Source organism: Aythya marila, assembly GCF_965140915.1.
Source record: "Aythya marila genome assembly, chromosome: Z".
Taxonomy (NCBI): Eukaryota; Metazoa; Chordata; class Aves; order Anseriformes; family Anatidae; genus Aythya; species Aythya marila.
In genome coordinates, this window is record NC_139080.1 from 17,719,776 (window position 1) to 17,742,338 (window position 22,563).

Genomic DNA, 22,563 nt, shown 5'->3' on the forward strand with positions numbered 1-22,563 from the left:
TGAGCAGATAGAGCTTCTCATCTTCTCATCATGTGCCTATAATCCATAACTCCTGTCTGAGAAATATTTGGAAGAAGATATCCACTGTTGTTATCAGCTCAAGGGGTTATTGCAGCTGCATCAAGGTTAATGCCCTGGGAAGTGGGTTGAAGCCACTGAGGGAGAACACCAACTGTTCTACAGAGCACAGAATTATACAAATTTAGCAGGCTGTCATATTGGGCCTCACTGTTGGATCAAAAATGAATGGCAACATTTCCTCCCTGGCTACTTTATTTCCCATGAACATAATTTCCTCCACAACAGGCATAAATTTTGCTCACCTATAAAAAGAACCAGTAAAAAAATCTATGTACTCCAAGGTGGTAGGACACAGTTCTGTCAAAACAAGTTGTAATAGGTTAGCATGTGCTGATATGTATGGACAGAAGCAGGACTGGAGAGGACACTATGGCCACACTCTGCCTTTTGAGGGCTTTCTACTGAACCCTCTCATGAATATCAATTTCATATTTATTTTTTCAGAGGACAGCCTGACTTTAAAATATGTGAATATTGTTCCTGCACATCTGCTGTTCACATCAAAGCACTGGTATACTTCTCTTTGCCAGTAGTGAAAAAGAGTATAAAGCTATGGGTCCTGTGTTTTCCCTTTAAAATCCCAATTTCACTTTTCAATCCTTTTTAGTTGCTCTGAGGTTCATATCAACTGGTAAAATAAATCAAGTGCATACTGACCCAACTCAACTTTCAAACGTTTTGCCAAGGTCTATTGTGAGTTGTTGTCATCTCAGTTATCCCTTTCTCTTCATTGCTGGCAGGTTTAGTGGAAAACAGATTACTCAGTTCAAAGTGTTTACTCTTCACTGGGCTGTGTAACAAGATCTGTTAATCTCAAATCACCATGTAAAAAAATCCCCTTCCCCACATGGATTTTAATGATTCTTGGAGGACCTGAGATGCATGGGGAGGTGAAGGAAGCGGCTCCATATGCTTTAAACTGATCTTATTTATTTATTTATTTATTTATTTTGGTGTGAGGATTAACCTATACATCAGGATAAATGATGTCAATCATGTAGATGGCAGATTGTGACTTTCTAATGGAGGGCTCTAAAGATGGGAATGGGCTCTAAATGTGGGGCTGTTTGCTTTGTAAGGGGTGTGCATATGTGTGTACCTGGGCAGGGGGCCTCACTACAATACTTTACATATTTTATTACACATTACATAGTACTTTATGCATCTGACACACCAGTCCTCCTGAAATAAATGACTTCTTTTTTAATTAAGTCAACAGTGTAGGCACTTCTGAAACCTACACAGAGTGATTCTTCCTGTCCACCCTTTGTATGGAGAGGCTTTCAAAGGTGACTGAGAGTGTAGGATATTTTCATCTTTCACTAAATTATGCCCTCTGTGCAGATTCCCAAGAAGGATGGAGCATATGCCCTCTTGAAAGCACTTATTTCATCAATAATACAGTATTGACAATACAGAAATACATCTATTAAAGTCAAATCAATTATTACATTCTCAATAATGGCTTGGAATGAAGTCATAGAATAAGCTGAATACTAAAAATTGCCAATTCTTATAAATACTAAGAAGTGTATCTTCCTGATCTTTGGAATTAAATTAACTGAATAGAAAACTATAAATTACCCCAATGGCAAAATCATGTACAAGAACTAATACTGGCTCAGACCAAAATCTGTGTAATATAAAGTCCTGTCTCTGATGGAAACCTATGGAAAAGCCTAATACCTAGACAAGACCAGCTTCTCACCAGCACTATTCCATCCTCGAGTTTTTTTGCAACTCAAGTTCTTCACAGGCTGGGAAGGTTTCAGTGTGTTTAGTAATCTGTTTCTTTGGCCACAATGGGGAACCCGTATTAGCTTTAAACTTCTACCACTCTGTGGCATTGAGGTCTGCACCTGAGTACACTCTAGGAGAAGAAACATACCCTTTTTTTCTGTGTTCACCTCTCTTCATGGTAGCTTTGTCACACAGCCCAAACTCACCTATTCTAGAAGACAGAGTATTACTAACCCCATCATTGTCATCCATGTCCCTTCTAATACTATACATTTAATATTTCCTTTTAAGACACTCCTATTCCAGAGGTAAAAGTCCTAACTTACTTAGCCTTTGGATTGAGGACTTTCCTCACCTTCCATCCTCTCTCTCAAGTTTTTCTAGTTCTAACATAACACTTTGAGGTGAATGAAACAAAATTGCACAGTGTTAAAAATGTGTGTTTTAATCAGGAGCATAGCAAAGTGCTGGCTTATACTCTACTAATTAGCTAAATAATTCCTGAGATGTTGTTTGAGGTTGTTTTTTTGTTTGTTTGCTTGGTTTTGACCTTTTTAAGCTCAATACCAAAATTGAATTATTACTAATGTCTAAACTACTGCTATTATTTCCTCACCACTATTTTTAGCATTTTCTTTTTGGTTTTTGATTGGGTTGGGTTGTTGTTGCTGTTGTTGGTGGTGGTGTTGGGTTTTTGTTTTTGCTTGCTTGTTTTTTGTTTTTGTTTGGTTTTGGTAGCTCATTTTTTTTCCTTCAGTGCCTTCTTTTAATATAACATTTTTTGTTACAGACATCATGTACCTGCCAAAAGTAACAACTGTTACTTGGTGGCCCTTCCCTCTAACATTTTAATACACATCAAAGCAGTGACCTGGAGCCATACACCTTGGCCTCACAGCCTGCAAATTGCATCATCTTCATGAGAGCCCCTCCCAGAAATAAGTGAACAAAAAACTCCTAGGTTGTGCACAGCACAGAAACTCTGAGTGTGCAGCCACCCCTCACAGATGACAAGATATGGAAATACCCAAATGTTTTTATGAGAAGGTTGCCATTAAGTTTTGATTATGTCATCATGTTGAAAATATATACTGACTGCAAAAATCTCACAATAAAACCTCACAAAAATCTCACAATAATATGCATTCACCATATTTTTAAATCAACTATTCGTGCAGCTTCTTTCTCTTGAAAATGCAAAAATTATAGTGAACTTTTTGTGGTGGAACTGATCAAGCTACTTGCTTCCAACAACACCTACCATGAAAAAAGAAAGGTCATTTGGCAATTGCCAACCAAACAGATACTTCTAAAGCGCAACTCATCTGTATTTGCATAGAACCAAGCCTGAAACTTTGCAAACCAGCTCAGGCAGACACAGTATTTTTGACAAGTGTTCTTGTGATTACTGATGAGCAAACACAACAGGGTGCTAAAAAGAACATCAGTAAACAGTGAAGACATGTAGAGCACAGAACGCTTATCAGGCCCCCTTTTAAATTCCAAAAATAATGAGTACTAAGCTATCTTGTCTCTGAATTTTTGTTTGTTTTTGTTGATGAAATAGATTAAGGAATGATTTTCTTATTCTTTCCTTCCTTCTTTCTTTCTCTAATTACATAAAGAGTATGTATAGTGTAGCTGAAAAAAAAAAATCTAAATTGTGAAATACTGCACAGCACAGAAAATAGGTTTTCTGTAATACACAATATGTAGTTCAGGATTATATGATAGGATTATTAAAAAAAAAAAAATGCTTTGTAATCTATTTAAAACAAGTACTCATCTAAATGTATATTGTTACAGAACTAAATAATTTATGCAGCATATATTCTCTTTTGACCTACTCTTCACAGATAAAGACAAAAATTAGTTAGGGAAGCAACACTCTGGGAGACAGCCTTTGTGTGTGTGAAACTATTTTTCAACATTGTGTCTGTATGAGGAAGAAAGTTTCGTATCCTGAGGGTGTATTTATAATTAGGATGATGTAACTGAATCAAAGACATTGTTCCTTAGGAAAATGAGGTGCCTTGGTCTTCAGAGGCTATTTTAAGGTGGGGCACAGCATGATTCTAGGTGTATTTGATTTAAGAAGTCATTCTTCCTATGCTCTGTTTTTTGTTTATTATTATTATTATTACTTTTCTTTGTGGTAGTATAGATTTCCCTCTTAATCCCAGAGCTGCACACATACTTACACACTCAGCACAGGCAAGGAGAAAAGAGCCCAGAACTGCTATCACACCTGGTACTGGAGCAGATGATTCTGTTTTAGGTAGCTGCTCCTTGAAGTGTATATTTGCAGGGCTGTTGAGACACCATAAAGAGGAAATCGAGGGACTGCACTGAGACATGTGAGTCATTGTCAGTAAACGATTGACTGAGTCCACAGAGGGAATGTTTCCTAGGTCAGAACTGACGAAGTCTTGGGAAGTGAGTCCATGTACTAGTTCATAGGTTAGGCTGAGTAACAAGACTTTGCGTCCTTAAAGAGTAAATATGTGCAAGAGACCAATATGAGTTATTCCGTGGCAGGTCCCTGCTGTACTTCCATCAAGGACATTAAATTCCCGATGAAGTTTTCTTAAACTATACATAGTTCCTAAAAAAAAGCGATGTCCAAATAAATACCTGTTGAACAATCCCCCATGTTAACAGGCTCCGTAAGTCAACAGGCTCTGAAGTTAACCTGTCAACTTACAATTGAGATTCACAGCATTAAAAAGACATAAGACAGTGAGAGAATACATGTATTTTTATAACACTCCTGAAATAAAAGCTATGGTCTATGTCACACCAAAATGACTGTGACCTAGACGATGAACAGGGGGAAGGAAACATTTCTATTTCAAGTTTCCAGACAAATTGCCTTTTTCACTCCACTGTGTTATTGACAGAAAGTTCAAATTCATTCATCAAAAATCATTGTTGCAAAAACAGAATGTATAAAAACAGGCAGTATAATATAGGCTGTACCACAATTTCTGATATATACCAGAACAGAGGGACTGAGAAAAGGAAGACTTCTCAAATACTTTGAATATACAGTACTCAAACAGCCTGAAAGCTGCACAGAATGGAGGTAAACCTGCACTTTGTGCTGATTTCTGATTTCTTTGTGAGCAGAATCCTCGCCTTCGTATTTTTACAGACTTTCACTCCCATTGTGTCCCTGGACGTTGGCAGGGCAGCTAAGGCAGCATTTTGCATAGGCATCGTTGGGTCACTCGGGTGGCAAGGCTGCCTGTTGCACTCCTCACAGCTGAGGGCATATTCTGCAGGAATTTCATTTAAAGGAGAAGATGCCGGCTTAAAGCAATTGAGTACAAAGTGCAAAACTCGGTGAAGACAACTGCCTCAGCAGCCAACAACTTCACCACGGCTTGCAGCACTTTCAGCTGGCTCCCAAAGTGGGAAAGAGGACCCGTCCCCCGCCTGCGGAGGATTGGCTCAGGGTACCCGGGGCTGCCTCCAACCCGGCGCAGCCAGGAGGAGCGGGCACACACCGGGTACAACCGCCCCCTCGGGAGCGGCACCGGGGGCGGACCGCAGCGCAGGGTCTCCGCGGGGCGCAGGGGGCGGGCGGGACGAGGAGGAGGAGGAGGAGGAAGAGAAGGAAGAGGAGGGGTATTTCGGGGCGGCGAGGAGCAGGTGGTGCTCAGTGCTGCGCTGGGAAGCGGCCAGCTCGGAAGCGGCACCGGCCCGGCTAAGGCGCGCAGCACCGCTCAGCACCGCACCATGGGCTCCGCGGCACTGCCGCCGCTGCTTCTGGCTCTGGGTAGGTCTCAGCGCCGGGCTGCGCGCCCGCGGAGCGGGACGAGGGGAGCGCGGAGCCCCTGCGCTGTTGCTCCTCACCGCGGCGCATTGCTGCGCGCATTTCTGAGTGCGATGCTCCGGGGCAGGTACAGCCCGTGCTCTCCGGGCAGGTTGGGTCAATTCCTGCCGGGTTGGCACCGGGTTGGGATTTCAGAAAAATGGTGGTGGTGGTGCTACGGAGAGGGTGCAGTTTGCTGCGCGGGTTTGCGGTTGTAAGGGAGTTGTGCCCTTTTGGGCAGGTGATACTCCTTCTTGTGAACGCTGCTCCTAATTTGCAAAAATCATCTACGTCTAATCCCACCCTGCTGGGCAGATGTCTCTCCTTGGAAAAGGACAGAGAAACTTGAACCATCTCCTCCTTCTCTTGGCTGACTAAATTACCATTACATATATTTTCCTGGGAACTATAAGCCATTATATTCATTTGCCATAAGCAAATTCCCAACCACGTTCAGAGTTTGTAATATTACTGTATGCTCTCTCAAACCCTTAATTAGCAAGTCACTGAGGAAGAGGCAGAAAAATGAGTTTTAACCGATGAGCTGTTCCAACTTGCTCTTTCAGTAACTATAGCAAACACTACAGTGGAATGTGCGGCTGCAGGGTATGAAATCAAATGAAATGATATTAACCTGTGATGAGATATACAGTATAAAAACAACTTGGTAGTTTTCTTTAAAATTCTTAAAAGCATCAGGGGGCAAAACATCCAGTCTGCACTTTTGCTCCGTCCATCCTTTATGTTCCTGGTTATGGTCACTGCACACCAGGAGCAATAACAGGCGCTGTCAGTCCCAGGCTAAAAGTCCTAGGACTGCAAAAGTTTGTCAAGCAGTGCTGAAAGCAGAAGATAAGGACTGGTTGTGAAACCAGGATTCCCCTGGCAATGAGACTGACAGGAATGGGATAGGTCTACTTTGTTCAGGCACTATCAATGATTCATCTTCATTTATACAGTTGAAAGCTGACATACTTTTGATTTCAGATCTTTCGTGACATTTGATGTTAATAGATGTAATTGCTGGGTTAATACTCACATTAAAGCCTTTTTTGATCTTACAGAACTACGAGGAAAGTAAGGAAAAAGTAAGTTTCAGTAATGGAGTGTTTTCTTTGAGTGGTTTTGTCCTGCGATGATTGAATTCTGATGAACTCTTTAACTTTCAAAGGCAGTAGTCTTAAATTTAACGGGGCTACCTTAGGCCATTCAGCAAGAAAATACCCCAAGTATGTTTTAAACTTGATTTTGTGTAATATATTAATTTCTGAATTATCAGCTATATTAAATGGACCACATAAGTGTATTGCTTTGTTCTATCTTCAAACTCTACTAAAAGTAACGCAACAGTTGATAAAGGTGTGGGTTATTTGTTTCTTTGTTGGTTTTGTTTTGTGTGTATTTTTATGGTTGGAAAGTCATTAAGACTTTTTTATAAAGTCTTATAGACTTTATATATATAGTTGTACAGCAAAGAAGAACTTTCTTCTTTGAAAGAACTTTCTTCTTTGCTACAAGAAGAAAGAAATAGAAAATGTAATAGAACTACCATTTTGGTATTATAAACTTGTTACCAATCTTTTATTTGTTGACCAAACATTATACAGTCTGTAGCAGTAGATTCTGTTATGAGGAGAAGCACAGAAGTAGATGAATTTAAGAGGAGTAACTTCATAGTGCAACCTATACCTGATGCTTTCTGTTGCAATACACTGGTTTTAGCTGCTTATAGCTTCACCACACGTAATTCTTTAAATCTGTATTTTCAACGTCCGGTTTCTTCCTTTAGGCTGTTCTTTAAAAATTGGAGCCAAAATAGCCTAGTTGTTCCTGAGGGTGAGGCCGGTGGAAAATAAAGTGCCTTTCCTGGGCTCAGTATTGGTAGCATTTACTTTGGAAAGCTCTAGTGCCCTCATACTTCAGAGCAGATATTTGAAATTTGTCAGGAGGGTGTTATTTGCATCGTCTTGAAACCGTACCCAAAGTTGGCCAAGAAACAAACCTTTGGAAAACTTCATTCCTCTGGAAATAAATTGATTTTTATCCGCATGGTTTTAACATAAATTCTGTCCATCCTTGATGTGGAGCTCAGTCAGGCTTTATTTGCAATTATAGTTGCAATGGGCTGCATGAGGTCTAGGTCTATATCTGCAAACATGGAAACTGTCTCCCTTGTGTTCTTGTATTATTTGGTATTTTTACAGCAATCTCTTCTTTCCAGTTTGAATCTGGATGCTTCAGGAGATACAACTTTGGCATGTTCTTAAAATCTCCGCTCTGTCAAGCTTATATCGCTCACACTATTCCACTCTAAACTAAAAAATCCCAGGTAAATAACAGTTAAGCCTTTTGGACCATGTGTACCACATGGGGACCACAAGCTCTTAAGCTGTTAGGCCCAGACAGCCTGGAGAAAGAAAGCAGTCCTATGTGAAATGGGGAAGGGGTCGTTCTCTGAAACTTCATATAGAATCTGGAATTTCCAATTGTAATCTCTTGGGTTTTGTTCAGTATGTATCTGATCCTTGCTGATGAAAAGCATCACATGGTTCCAGGAAGCAGCAGTGTCCCTCAGACTTCCTGGCAATGGGCTGAGATCTGTATGGTGAGAGAGGGGAAGACTCCACTAACAGTCTTTTTCTTCTGATCAGTTTTGTTTAGTTCCAGAGAACTGGCAACTATTAATATGAATGCTATGATAAAACAACAGAGACAAAAATGTAACAGTTAGGAAGTACAAGAAGTAAGTTAGAAACCTGGATTTGTCCCCTTTGCACATCCAGCACATCACACAGTGCTTTGAACTCAGGTCCATATCCTTCCTCCTCACTGATGTGGCTGTCTGTGAACAGGTGAATGTAGTCCCTAAGAATGTGAAGAAAAGTAGGATGAAGAGAAAATAAAAGATATATGTATGTATGCATACATACATTGTTCCTTGCAGAATCTTTGGATTCAAATCCAAAAATCTTTGGATTTTTATCTGTTTCTTTTCTCTCTCTTTTTTTTTTTTTTTTTTCTTTTAGACACAAAGCCAGTGCAATTTCAGGCGAGTCATTTAAATCAAATCTTTGACACGTGGTTGGAGCTTTTGTGCTACTCTCTTTCTTTTTGCTCAGCCAGGGGTTCTCAAAACTGTAGCTGCATTTTCACAATCTGGTTAAGCTGACCTGAATGTGGGGCTGGTGCTGCAAGGACATTTCATCGTCTCCTGATTGCATGTTCCCACCAGTTTCCCCATGGTGCTATTGGAACATGGTCCGGGGAACAGGTCAGGGACCCGTCTGCCTGAATAATTTTTTCCTTTTTTTGGGCCAGGTCAGTTTTGGAGATCAGCTAACCTGATCCTGTTCATTTGAGCAGTTTAAGTGTTAGCACTGGCATAAGGGACTGTCAGAACTTGTAGCCAGAGGTAGGAGGGAAGCTGGAAAAGTTTCTTGCACTGGTAGCCAACACTTCCACTGGCTTGAGCTGCTTGTGAAAGTGCATCTTGACATGCAAGGCTGCTGTGTATTCACAGCTGTGAATGAAGTCAATGGAAATTGTATTTTGAATGTGCTATGTATTCTGAAAAAACAAGGTTTTAGCTGTATCATTAGATATCCAAAAGTGGTGAGTACTTTTGTCCTCAATCTTTTTAAAGGGGATCTCTTCACATGAGTGTTCAAAAATAAATTCACAGTCATATGCAAATACTTAGATGTTTATGGTCAAAATATGTAGGGATGAACACACAAGGAAGCTGCTAATTCAGCGGTTTAAGTTAGCAAACGTAAAAAGTAGAAGACCATGTGCTGACCGGAAAGGAGGAAACTCTTAACTGAATAGCAGTTAGAAGTAAAAATGTAGTGTGTAATGATAACACACACAACCCACCACATTAATTTAAAGCTGTACAGCTGCAGTTAATTTTTGCCTTTCTCCCTTTTTGTGATCATCTTTTGTCATCTTGCTGTTTTAGTATCCTACTTATGAGTAATCTTTTTGTTTAAAATCATTCTAAAATCTGAAGACTGTTCAAAAGCCAGACCCAAATGTGAGCTTTTCTGAAACTAAAATTATCTCTAGTTTTTCCTACTTTCAGAGAGCTTGTCAGGTAGCAGGAGTGTTGTTATATATTATTCTTGGAGTTTTGCCTTTCACAGCATTGCACATTGAAGCAAGGCATCATTCATACTGTGTTACAGGACTTTTATTTTGTACAAACTACATTTATTTTAGAAACTACACAGTGTATTACTGTCACACTCCTAAACACATTAACTGCTAATGTTTATTTGTGCATAATTTGGGCAAAGCAAACATGAGATCTTACTAACAAGTTTTAACTATGTGCTATCTGATTCTGGAACAATTTTTGAATTCTCCTATGCTTTTTATTATTATTATTTACTCAGTTGCACAGAATTTTCATTTAGGAAGTCAAAGTAAAAGGATGGGTACTTTTTGATTTCATTGTGTTTCTTAGTCACTATATAAACGTTATTCATTGTGGTCTTTCTTCACTGTTGTTAATTTTGAATGAATAAAAGTAGTTTCTGCATGTACTTTGTGTAATGTATTTTCATGAGGGCCAATAATTGGAACTCCCATTACAATGTCTTAATCTCCAAATGGGTGAATGTGAATAAAACACTGTCCTTTATGGGTAATGCAGGTAAAAGGGAGTTTATCCATCTTCAGACCAGTCATTTTCTCCAGCAGAAATCTTGGCCAGTCTCTTGTCACTGTTGTTATTTTCATTTCAAGGTTTCCTTTGTTAGGCTCTGTGCAGGCTGGTTCCCATTTCCATGGTTACCATGCTGAAATGCAGACAGGACACAGGCTGGCTTCTCATCAGAGTAGCCATGCACTTGCATACCAACACATGCTATCTGCTTGTTTTAGGACATTTCCAGTAGCAATGTTCATGTTTAGGACTTCTTCTTCACAAAGTGATCCCTGGCCCTGTGATAAAGAGCTGTGTTAGGATTTCAAAACCTTGCAAAGCAAGAGAAATTGGGTTGATAAGCTATTCTGTGTATGTGTAAATAAATTGGCTGTACTGTTCCCATTCAAATTAGTCAAGGACATCAGAGAACAGTCTCAGCCTTAGTTTTCATTTCTGTTAAAACGGGTAACAGATCAAGATTTTTATTTATAACACATTTAAGTGAAATACTGATATGTATCTGTACTAAAGGGGCATGAACATCCCCCTCTTTCATGGCACCGATAAAAGGACAATAAAAATAATTGAATGGGAATATGCTGGATAAATGATAATTTCTGTCTATGTTAACTGAGTGTGAGTATATATCTCTGTAAAACAATATGAGATAATGTTCTTTCTGCTCATGATGCACTCATTTTTCAGATGTGGAGGATACTAAAAGCATCTAGCAGAGTCAGTATAAGCTGTGTGAACATTTACATCACTTCCAAATCAGGCTGGTATTTCTGAATTAGCAAATGTATTCAATAATCTGAGTGCCAGCAATTGTTACTTTGAATTAGTCCTCTGAGCATCTTAAAATACTATTCAGGGACTAAGTCAGTTTTATTTTCTCCTGGAGATGCATATTCTTCAAAAATCTAGTAAGACTTGCACACTGATCAGGACTTAAAAGAGGAACTATACAGGCAAAGAAGTAAGATAAACACAGGCTCTTTGCTGTATGAGCAAAGACATCTTGTGTTTAACTGAATGGCATGTTCATGGTTGAATGTCACACGTGATGAATGTCACAGATTCTTTTGTCCCTTTCAAATCACTGGTAGACAGAGTGAAGGGCTTGCAAGTTATGAACAGCTCTGGTGGAACTCTCATGACGTATTGCTGATTTACTTTGCACTTTTAATCCTGCTTCCAAGTTTGTCATTCTTCCTTTAGTTCATACAGGATATTTTTTTAAAATCATATATATCACCTTGGCTAATATGATTAGTTATTTCTTAAGAACAGAGGAAAATTACTGTTAACAACAAACTTCTGGAAGAGAGAATATTGCACATTGAAGGGGTCATTCTTAAATGAGATCTACCTAAGGAAATAATGGAGTTATAATGGAGAATAATGAAGGATGGGGCTGGTGGTAGGGAAGGTTTGATTTTAGGTTTTTACCTTTTATCTGTCTATCTCATATATCCTTGTACAGGAAAGCAGGCAGCAGTGGATGCTATGTTAAGGCTGCAGCACAAAACTGTATGAAATCAGTAGAGGTAAAACTACAGATGCGTAGGCCACCTGACTCTCTGATTACCCAGTTAAGTATTAACTCAACCATCTGCAAGATCACTTACTTCACTGAGGAATAATCAACCTGTGCTTGCTTTATGGGAATTTAGTGCAGCAATGTTGCCACCTTTTGGGGTGTGAAGGTGCCATGCTCTATATTGCCTGCAGTAAGGCAGCTGCCTGGAGGTAAACCATAGGGATTAGAAAATGGCATGTCAACTTTTTCCACATACGTAGCGGTCAATTCTAGTTTCCCAGTTGTTGTGACTTGTTGTGGTAGACCATAGATAGTGCATGTCTCCCTCTGACTGTGAAAGTGCATTGAGTAAGAAAGAAAGTGCATAATTGCTAAAACAGCAAGTCGGTAAGTTATAGAACTTTAAGTCTAAATCTACACTTGGCTACTCCTGTTCTCTTAGTGAGGTAAATGTATACATGAAATGTGTAAGTCAGGGTAGCCTGTGCTAAGACATAGTGTCCTGATTTCTTAATAGTAATATGCTATGATTCACTAAGGAAGGTAAAACATAAGAAGAATGTGCTTCGTATTGGCCTGTCTGAATTGGGATGTCTTGTTCCTGGTCACCTAGTGCATCTTAGACAATTAAGAAATATCCATAGAATGACAGAATCATTAAGTTTGCAAAAGACCTCCAAGATCATCTGGTCCAACCATCCCCCTACTACCAATATTACCCACTAAACCATGTCCCTAAGCACTGCGTCCAAACTTGCCTTAAACATCCTCAGGGACGGTGACTCCGCCACCTCCCTGGGCAAGCTGTCCCAGTGTCTAACTACTCTTTCCTAATTTCCAACCTAAAATTATTTTCCAACCTGAAAATATTTTGCTGCAGGATGTGAGACAAGAACGCTGGAAAATGTTGCCATGCATATATCTTTATTTGCACTTTCTCTTTCAAAATGAGGAGAACAATAATGATTAAGTAAAGAAACACACAACATTTTCATTAATAGCTTATTATTATATTACGGTATTCATCTATTATATTGTCATAGCTGTATATGTTAGTGTGTATATGTAAGACAGTCCATGTAGTGCTTTAATAAAGAACTAGATAGCATTTTAATCTTATTATACCATACTTTCTGTGTGGTATAAAACTGTGCTAACACTATGTGCACTACTTCTGATGTATATAGAACCAATTAATTAAATGCAGATTTAGGTGAAATTTCTCAAATGAGAGTTTAGCTGACCTTTCTTAAATGGAAAAAAAAATTATCTGGCCTTACCCTTCATTTAACTATGCCCACCAACTAATGTTCACATTCAGATATGCTTGCAATATATACAGATCAAACTTAGAACAACAGAAATTACTGATAGTGAAGTAACTCCCTTATTAAGATGGGCAAAACAATAAACAAAGGAAAAAAAAAAAAAAAAGCAGTACTCCTTGGATGGTAGTCAGTCCTTTAGTAGTTCTCTTAATTAGTAGTTATGATATTTGTTTTATTCTAGTCAAATTTGCTTTCATTTCACCATGTCTATGTGTTCCCCGTTTTTGTTATTGTTTGTTTTCTTTTCCAAACTGCCCAGAACCAGTTCAGCGTATTGAACAAATAAGGTAAAGAAAATACTTCAGGAGTCTCTGGAGTTGCCTTTCACAGAAGTTGATTACAGATACAATAGACTCTCCTTCTCTGAAGACAAAAAGCAACTGTTCAGCTTTTGTGGAAACAAACGTTATCTCTAGGAAACTCTTCTTAAATGTACATGTGCCCTGCTGTCTGTGCCCAGATTGTACAATGGCTGCATTTTTCAAAAAAGAGAATTTCTTTCTGAACTCTGATCGGAGATGGCATCACCCACCTGACCACAAGTGTCTAGATACACTGCAATCCTGTGTATGGTCTGGAGGGTAGGGCAGTGCACAATTCTGCCCCACAGCACCCAAAGACCGGCACCCCTGCCCCAGCTGGCATGAGTCAGAATGACGGAGTTAGAAAAGACTTTAAGGCACTTTTAAAGTGCATGAGAAATATTTTCACATGAATAGGAAGGCTCTGGAAGTCAAGCAGTAGACTGAGAGGGTATTTGAATTTTGTCTTCCTCAGACACCTGCTTTAGGTGTCTCCTTCCCTTGAGGTATAGGCTGGGGACAGTTTTGGGGAAGGAGGCATCTAGTTGAGCCTTTTTCAAGAAGTTGCTACCTGAGAAGTAATGATAATAATCACTTGGGACTTAGCTCTCCATTGAGGTGTGTTCCAATGTGGATTCACCTCTCTCACTTTTCCAGAATCATCTTCACTACCAGGCAGTAAAGCAGTCAAAGTGAAGTACTCTCAACCTCTGCTGCTGAAACTGGTCTCTGCTCATCCCAGCACATGTCTGCGGGCAGACAAGCAAAGGCACATCTTGCCTGTGGCCTTTTGGCTGGTGTACTAAGCTGGGAGAAGAGTTCTGAGCTGGTCATTTTGGACTGCTGGTGTAATTTACATTTGGAAAATAGACAGTGCCTTAAAAGAACTTACTTAAATGTTTAGTTTAATTATTTACTTATTTAGAGCAGAAGTTATTCAATCCAGGAGTCATCCATCACCACTGGCCATGATAGCAGAGTGTGTCTCAGGTAGAATAATTTTGCTGTTTGGGGTGCTTCTGCACCATTATGATATTCTAAGTATGCATATGCCTTTTTTTTTTTACACTACAAAACCTAGGAGACAGGTGATTTTACATTCAGTCTGGGTTAGGCAGCTGCTGAAGTCTGGGCATCCTTGAATTGTTTTCCTGATTTTACTGAGTCCACATTCTGCCTGGTGCCAGCTGATGATTTCAATGTGCATTAAGGATGAATTTCAGGTGAGTGGCTGTGACCACCCACCTACCATTCAGTCTGCTGGGCCATGAGCTACCCTTCCAACCAGTGGAGACAAATAGTCATTAAGTCTGCTATAGGAAAACAAAAGTTATGATAATTATAGCTCTTCCAACTATTGTATTATATATCCTGTGGAGCTTTGGGGGTTTTCTTGTTGCAGGAAGCTAATGTAGTGAAGTTGTTACAGCTGATGCAGTTCTTGCATACAGCTCAGACAGCTGAGCTCCTGGCTAGTTCTTGAGAAGCTGAAATGGATGGTCAGGGTAGTAAATGTGGTGTCCTAATGTGATCGTGATGGTAGAGTTGCTCTCAAGTCACTTCAGTCGTCATGCTGCAGACTGTGACTCTGGATCTGTCATAAGATACATCCCTCACACTTTTTCTAATTTAGCCCTTCCAGGTGCTATAATATGAAATGATTTAATGTTCTTACAGGATACACACACTGAAATTCTCATATAGTCTAGAATATGCTATGCATAGGAAAATATAGATCCCTTTGATTGTTTTTGGTGTTCTTGGTATCTATGTACAAATGTGCATGTTCATCTGTGTACAGTCTTTCATAAAAGCCAAAAAGAGGAAATGCAGAAAATAGGATACAGAGATAGCAGTTATATTGGTTTCTGTGTGATGACATGCATTTCCTCTTTTACAGTCCTAATGTAGCTCATGCTGCTCTGACTATATTTGGAAATATTGACGGTTTATAAAAAGGGTCAACAACCGATAATGTGAGCATGATGGAAGAGAAGTTGCTGGAGTGGAATTCCACATGAAAAGTCAGTTTTTATCGTAGGGAAACATACGAAACTCATACGAAACTTCTTTTCATGATCCTTAGTTACGAAGCCAGTAACTTAACTGCATATGTAGCATATATGTATGCACAGCTTATTAGCCATGCGTACTTTTAATCTCTTTGTGGTATTATTGAGCACAAATTGCAGGAGTCTAAGAGCTAAGACAAAATAATCCTGAGTTGTACTGAGATCAAGGAAGAAAAGAAAAAAACTGCAAGTCAGTTTGTAAAGATGCAATTCCTGTCAGCTTTCTGTAAAAGAAAAGTTATTTCCACTGGATTTAAAGATGGAAACATGCCAGGATAATAAGTCTGCGTAGGTCCAAATACTTGCTGTCTTTATTAAAAACATATAGGAAGTTGTCAGTCCAGCAGGAGTTTCTCTTGAATGTGACTTTGTAATCAGAACATGATTGTGGAATCAGTCCTTGTATATACAGTAGGTTGTTGAGATTTCTTAACTCCAGATGAAGAGCAGCGTGTTCTGCTTTGGGAATGGAGGAGACAGCAACGTGTAGGCAAAAAAAGGTGCTACCAAGGTAGAATTTTCAACAGTAACTAATGCAGTGGTGGCTAAATTTATATAGATCTTGTACTATGTAAGAATGCCAAAGCAGCAAAACAGACAGCGACTAGCAGCATTGTCCCAGGTTCTTCTACTTTTCATTCACAATTTGTTGTATTATCTTGTTTGCTTTCATAGCAGGTTATTGGTAACTCTTCAATGCGGATTCTCATAAACAGTAGTAATTCAAGGGCAGTGACTCAGACTTACACACACTCAGAAGTTTTCAGGCTCAGAGCTGACCTACTTCCATGAAGACACAGTTGGACAACTAAGCCAAAAAGACTTTATAGAGGGAGTGAGAGAAAGGAAAAGGGAGGATGATTTATTACTAAATGAGGCATTGGCCATTATTTTTTTCTTTCTTTTTTTTTATTTTTTTTTTTCTTCTAATTTATTTCTACACTAACCTGTGTAATCTCGGTTAATTATTAAATAGTTTGATATATTGTAGCTGATGGGAAGAAAACTTCAGTCTCGAGATAAAAGAAAATAAAACAAACAGATGAAAGAATAAAGTAATAAAGACTTACCTTTTTAAGACTTCTGTAAACATGATGACATATAACAAAGTAATAAAAGTGAGGATTATTAGATATTCTGATTTCTAGTACAAAAGATCCAGTGTTGTGCCATTCACATACTTTTATTCTGGTTTCCTCTTGAAGGTTTACATTTTGTTTATTTATTTATTATTTATTTATTTAGAGGGGTTTTTCACCATAAGGAATGTTCATTTTAAAATAAAACAGGTTAACTGTGATGATAAAAGCAGTGTTTTAGTACATGAGCTGAAAATTTCTAAGCGTTATTGTGAGTATACACTGATAAGGTTTTGCATATTGGAGAAAAAACACAAGCAATAGAGACGTATACAGCAAAAATCTAATAAGAAATGATTGTTTTACGTATCCTGACTTCTGCAGGTGAAGGTTAGTAAGCCTTTCCAGGTTAAATTATAAGTTGTTCTCTATTTTATCTGCTATATGTAGTTGGATTCTAATGTATGAGTATACTTGCAATACACAAAATTGTGATTCATATTTACATTCATGTACAGAAAATCCCAAAACAGTGCAACCAATACAAAATTATTTATTTTATGTTAAAAAGAATTTGGTTTGATGTCATTACCTGTGCATGTGCACAATGCACATAGCAGTGGAGAAAAGCAGATCACACTGAAGACTAACATGTCGGCAAAAGAAAGAAGTGGGTTTTGGCCAGATTTGCACCTCAAACAAGCTCATTGCAGTGAAAATTACTTGGTGGCTTCTGAAAGGCACAATGAAGAATTATTGAGAATTATTGTTCTCATAACATAGGTTTTGAATAGTAAGGGAATAGCTTTACTCTTATACTAAAAAAGCTTTTACACTTTTTTTTCCCTTAAATAAAATAACACTGAATATATTTAATAATGAAGCAAATACTACTTGACTGCCTTCTTTCATAACTTTATTACTCTCTTCCTGCCTTCATTCCACCTTTCTGGCCAGTATTTAGAGGACAGTAGGTGATTCACAGTGTGAGTGCCTGTAGATGCCTGTATTTCCCTGCTAACTCTAGAACCTGTTAGCCAAATTCAGCTAATTTTTGCAGAGGAATGAAAACAATAAACAGATGAGCATTGGGGTGAGACAAAAGTGGCTTTACAAGTTACCTAACAAATAAGGAGATTTAATGTGAGCTTGCACAACTGCAAAAAGCCCATCCCAAAGAGAGCACCTAGAATTGCTTCAGAGGTAGAGGAAGTTGGAACTAGAGTGTGCAATTCAGTGTGATGACGCCAGAGGAGACCAAGAGTTAAGTTCTCTCTTCCCTTCCACTACTTTCTTTTTCTCTGTCCCCACTGGGGGCTAGCAGGTTCCAGGGCATTGCTGATGTATATTATTTAGAGGAAGAAATCCTTAGGACTAAAGGGAAAACTTTCTTTGTAGAATCCTTTTTTGTGTAGCAACTCTTTTGGAGCAGATTAAAATGAAATGCAACTTAAAGTATCTACTATTTCAGGAAGACAGCTTTAAAAAAAAAATGCTAGACCAAACATACGAAGATGTAGGCTATACACATCTGACTGGCTGCTAATGTATGAAACTGCTTCAGGAAGCAGACAATAATCCATTGGGTTTTTTTGATCCAAAGCAATTAATGGACTAAAAAACTATACAAGGATGTTTGAAATGCTGTCATGCTAGGTCATGGCCTTTGTCTTCCTCAGTGACTACAGGCTTAGTCCTTCCCAATCCATTACTGTATTTTTATTGTTATTATTCCCTTGTATTTGGATGTTTTCCTAAATGAGTTATCACTTTTTTTTTTTTTAAACTTGGCAGTTGTTTCTGTTCAGTTACAAACCTGGCAGAGGTGCGTTGTTGATGTTGGGTGTGTGTTTACTGGGTTCTGCTGCCCTGTTTTGGGAGAGTTTCTGAAGCTGTGGTGCTGCACAGTGGGCAGCAACTGTGGTCATGTTTCAAGGCAGAGTGGAGCTTTGCATAGGGGCTGTTTCTGTTTCCTCACATGACACATTAGTGGAGTGAGGGCTCATTTACAAAGACAAATGGTAGCTGTAGTTGGATTATGTAATGAAATTATTCTGTTTTATAGCTAATAGCTTTTTGAAGAATAAAATACCATATCATTGAGGAAAAATATGAAGGTTCCTTCATTGCAATATTTTCTACTTGCAAGGTTAATACTAGATAAATTCATAACTAATGCTTAAGATGAAATGGATCTTTATAGTAGATCTTTATAGTGGATCTTTATAGTAGATCAAATTCCACTGACTCTTCCTTTTCTTTGTATGGCAGTTGCTAGACCTATTTAGTTCAAACTATGGCAACAGTATATGCCTCTATTTGACTGTATATCTTAATCAGAGCTGAGATTTGTTTGGGCATAACTAGGTCAATATGATTATGAAATTCTGCCATATATTGCTACTATTTCAGACTGCAGCATTACTTTTTCAGTGTAGCATCAGCTGACTGGAAATTCAGTGTTAGTGTTTAGACTTAAAAGACAATGAAGGATTTATTGGAACACTTACTATGATAAAAAATGCAGACCAATAATATTCTTAGTATATTTTATTAATCATTTATAAACTTTTTTTGCCAAAATAAATTATCCAACACAGAGAATTGGATGAGGAAAAAAAAAGAAACAATTAATTAAACAACTTTATTTTTCTTATACTGCTTAATCTGACTAAGAGGTTGCAGTCATTCTATTGTTATAATCACAGTATTAAATGATTATCTGTTGATGAGTCAATAGATATTTTCTGCTTGCTCACTTTAAGATCTGAATTTTGCTTACAAAATCAAAACAATTACAAACTGGGTGTACCTTATATAAGCCATTACTTCAAAAAACTTGCTCCAACTTGTCTTTTCTTTGATGCTGTTGAAGTACATCATTAGACGTCATTTTTAGTTACAGAAGAATTCACACATGTTCAGGCTTAAAGGTGGAGAGTCAGGACATGCATTATTTTTCTTTATCCCAGGAGCAAGAAAACAGTGGTGCAGAAGTATAAAAGCAGCTGTACTTCTATGCTGCAGTTCTTACTGCAAAAGATGGAATGCAGTTGCTGAAATGTGGGAATTCCCAGAAAAAAAAAAAAAGAAAAAGAAAAAGAAAAAGTGAAGTGATACGGCAGTTTTATTGGAAGTCTTATAGTTCTTTTTATACCATTCAGGTATTTTTAATAACTTCTGTTTTTTTCTGAAGCTTTATGTTGGAAGCCACCCTGCTTGATAAAGTAATCCTCTTTAAACCAAAGTGAACAAGTCCCCTGCCTATCCAATGGAGAGAAAGAGACTCTTTTGAAGTTTTAAGAGGGGCCTTCAGAAGCTTTAGGCTTGTATCTGGCTTCCTTTGTTCCATGCAGTCTGTTTATTTGACTGTAAATAAAGTGCCGTTGGCAGACTGAAGTTAGGAGGTGGATTTTGACTTGCCTGACTAATCTCTCATCATGATCATTAAGTCACAAAACAGAATTCTGTCACCAAAAGCTATTAAAATCCAGATAGTGGATTAGTTTTCTTTATTTTGAGATTCTCAAATTATCAAAGTTCGTTGCCTGAAGGCAGCAGCAGATACTAAGTCTTTCCAGCCTAGAATGTATAGTACTTTGAATCTAGATGCTTCAGTGATTGGCACCCTTTTAATGCATAAGAGACCCTCTTATTCTGGCACAGGCTGAAAATAGGTTTGCAGCAATTTTAGCATTTTCTCTATTTTTGGCTACAAATACTTGATTTTCTTGTTCTGAATATGGTATTTAGATAAACATACAAAAAGGATAAAGATGTCCTTATAGTGTAAGCACTATATAAGGTGGAGGAAAAAGTATATTTATATATTATATATATATATTTATTTATATATATTTTTATATATACTCATAATATTCTTCTCAGGCCATCACCAAGGTCATAGTGAATAAGATTTGTGTGGAATATAAAATAAATAAATAAATTAAAACCCTGCTTATGATTATCAAATTTAATGTGGAATTTAAAATGACTGTCAATGAAGTATGTTTACACTATGGTTCACTTGGTAATGTCCCTGGTGAGTCAGAGCATCTTTGCCAGCTTTTCTACTTTGATTTTGTGAAGTAGTCATGGGTGAAAGGCAAATTTGATCCACAAAAAATTGTAGATGATAGTACATCTCCAGAGACAATGTTTTCAGGTTTTTTTTTTTTTTTTTTTTGTTCTTTTCTTTGTGCTCTTTTTTGGTTGGTTGGTTGGGTTATTGTTGTTGTTTTGTTTGTTGACCATGGGAGGACTGGGTAGGGATGCTGCAGTGTCCACAGGAGAGCAAGGGGAGAGGTGGACAGGGAATGTGCAACCAAGCTTTCAAAACCCATATCTGACTTGACACCATGCCATAGGTGAATTTGAGCCAGCTTGAGGGTTTCTCTTCAGGCTGTTAGTTGTGACATTTATTCTTTGTAATTTTATCCAGGTCTGGCATTTTTTGCCCTGGCAAAAATTTTTTTTGCATTTAATAAAACCATAGCCTTGGACATGTGAGGAGAGATCTTCAATGGATTTGCACCTAAGTTGGCCAGTGCACTTAGAATACATTTAGATAAATTACAGTTTGGCTAGTGGACTGGATTTAACACATACCTTTGAAACACAGGAGCATTAAAGCATGGCAGTACCCCTTTCTACCCAGTGAAAACTGGGCACAGCAGCAGTGTTAAGACATGTTTACCTAAGTCATACAAATGGAAGTTTATTTTGCAGGGTTTATCTTGCCCTTCTTCCAGGGCTGTAGGTTCCATTTGGGATGGCTGCAGTGTCAGTAGATGGCATTAGGAAGATAAAATCCTTTTAGATAAAATCATTTTAAATTGTGTTAGACAAATAGAACTGCTTTCCCTACCCTCTGCCCTCAAGTCCATCCATCTAAGGCATAACCACATTACACTGCTTCCTAATATCACACATGGAGATCCTGTCCAGTTGAAGCTACTGGAGGGTAGCAAGAATGTGGCCAGTGAATCTCATGAATGCATAAATCTGTTTCTTGTATCTTTTCTCTGCACTTACAACAGCCTGCAATTAGAGCAGTGCTGTGTTTCAGCTTTTGGCTGATTATAAATAGGCTCTACAATGCGTAGTCTTGGGAGTAAATCAAAAGGAAACCTTTCTGTGCTCTTATTTTCTTTCACTCCAGCAACTTCTTAGGACAGGCTTACTAGTATGTTAAAACATATTTCACTCCTTAACAAGTGTAGTGACCAATGTTAGCAGTAACCTAATGCAGACATACATAGAAGTAAGTGTACAGACTTGGACAGCAATGCAGCTTGCTGTAAGTGACATGAGGATAGAGAACAGCACAGCATATTAGGAACACATTTAAAATTGATATATGATTTGCTAATAACTGTGTAAGAGAGTCCAGGCAGTCAAGAAGATTCTTTGCCTATGCCACTGGGGTCAAACTTTAAATGTTTATCATTCTAGGATCTTCTTGGCTCCTCACTCCAACGTCAGGGTTTATTTGCATGTACACTTCCGGACTTGGAGATTTATTCTTCTCTTGAATTTGCATGTGGGAAGTTAGAGCATACAGTGTTGCTGTGGTAAAGCCTCCTGTGGCCTTTGAGAGTAATGGCACTGCTAAATGGTACTTGATTTGGACCAGAAGATCTCCACTGGTCCTTTCCAACCTCAACCATTCTGTGGTTCTGTAATTTCTCACTGAGGACAATAAAACTTAAAAACAATTAGGCCCCCAAAATAAGCCTAGAGTATAACATATGCAAGATATTTTGATGAAATGTCAATACATTAGATCACAAAAAAAATAGCGGCAAAGTCTCCACAGTAATCTTACCTTTTATGTAGTCAATATCTAACCTATTCTTTTCTCCCCTTCCCAAAACCTAGACTTGAGCTATGACTGTAAGTGGTTGTAATTCCTGTCAAAAGTATTGTGAAACACGGAGTGATACATCTG

The 22,563-nt window shown here is 38.3% G+C and overlaps 1 protein-coding gene across 2 annotated transcripts in view; it reads left to right on the plus strand.

Annotated features, from left to right (window-relative positions):
* The first annotated feature begins 5,487 nt into the window (after positions 1–5,487).
* Positions 5,488–22,563, plus strand: part of ITGA2 (integrin subunit alpha 2) — a 69,951-nt gene continuing 52,875 nt past the window's right edge. For both annotated transcript variants that reach the window (XM_082783836.1, XM_082783837.1), the window contains exon 1: positions 5,488–5,602. In XM_082783836.1, coding sequence (XP_082639962.1) covers positions 5,563–5,602 — 40 coding nt within the window. In that variant the 5' untranslated portion in view covers positions 5,488–5,562. The remainder of the gene's footprint in view (positions 5,603–22,563) is intronic.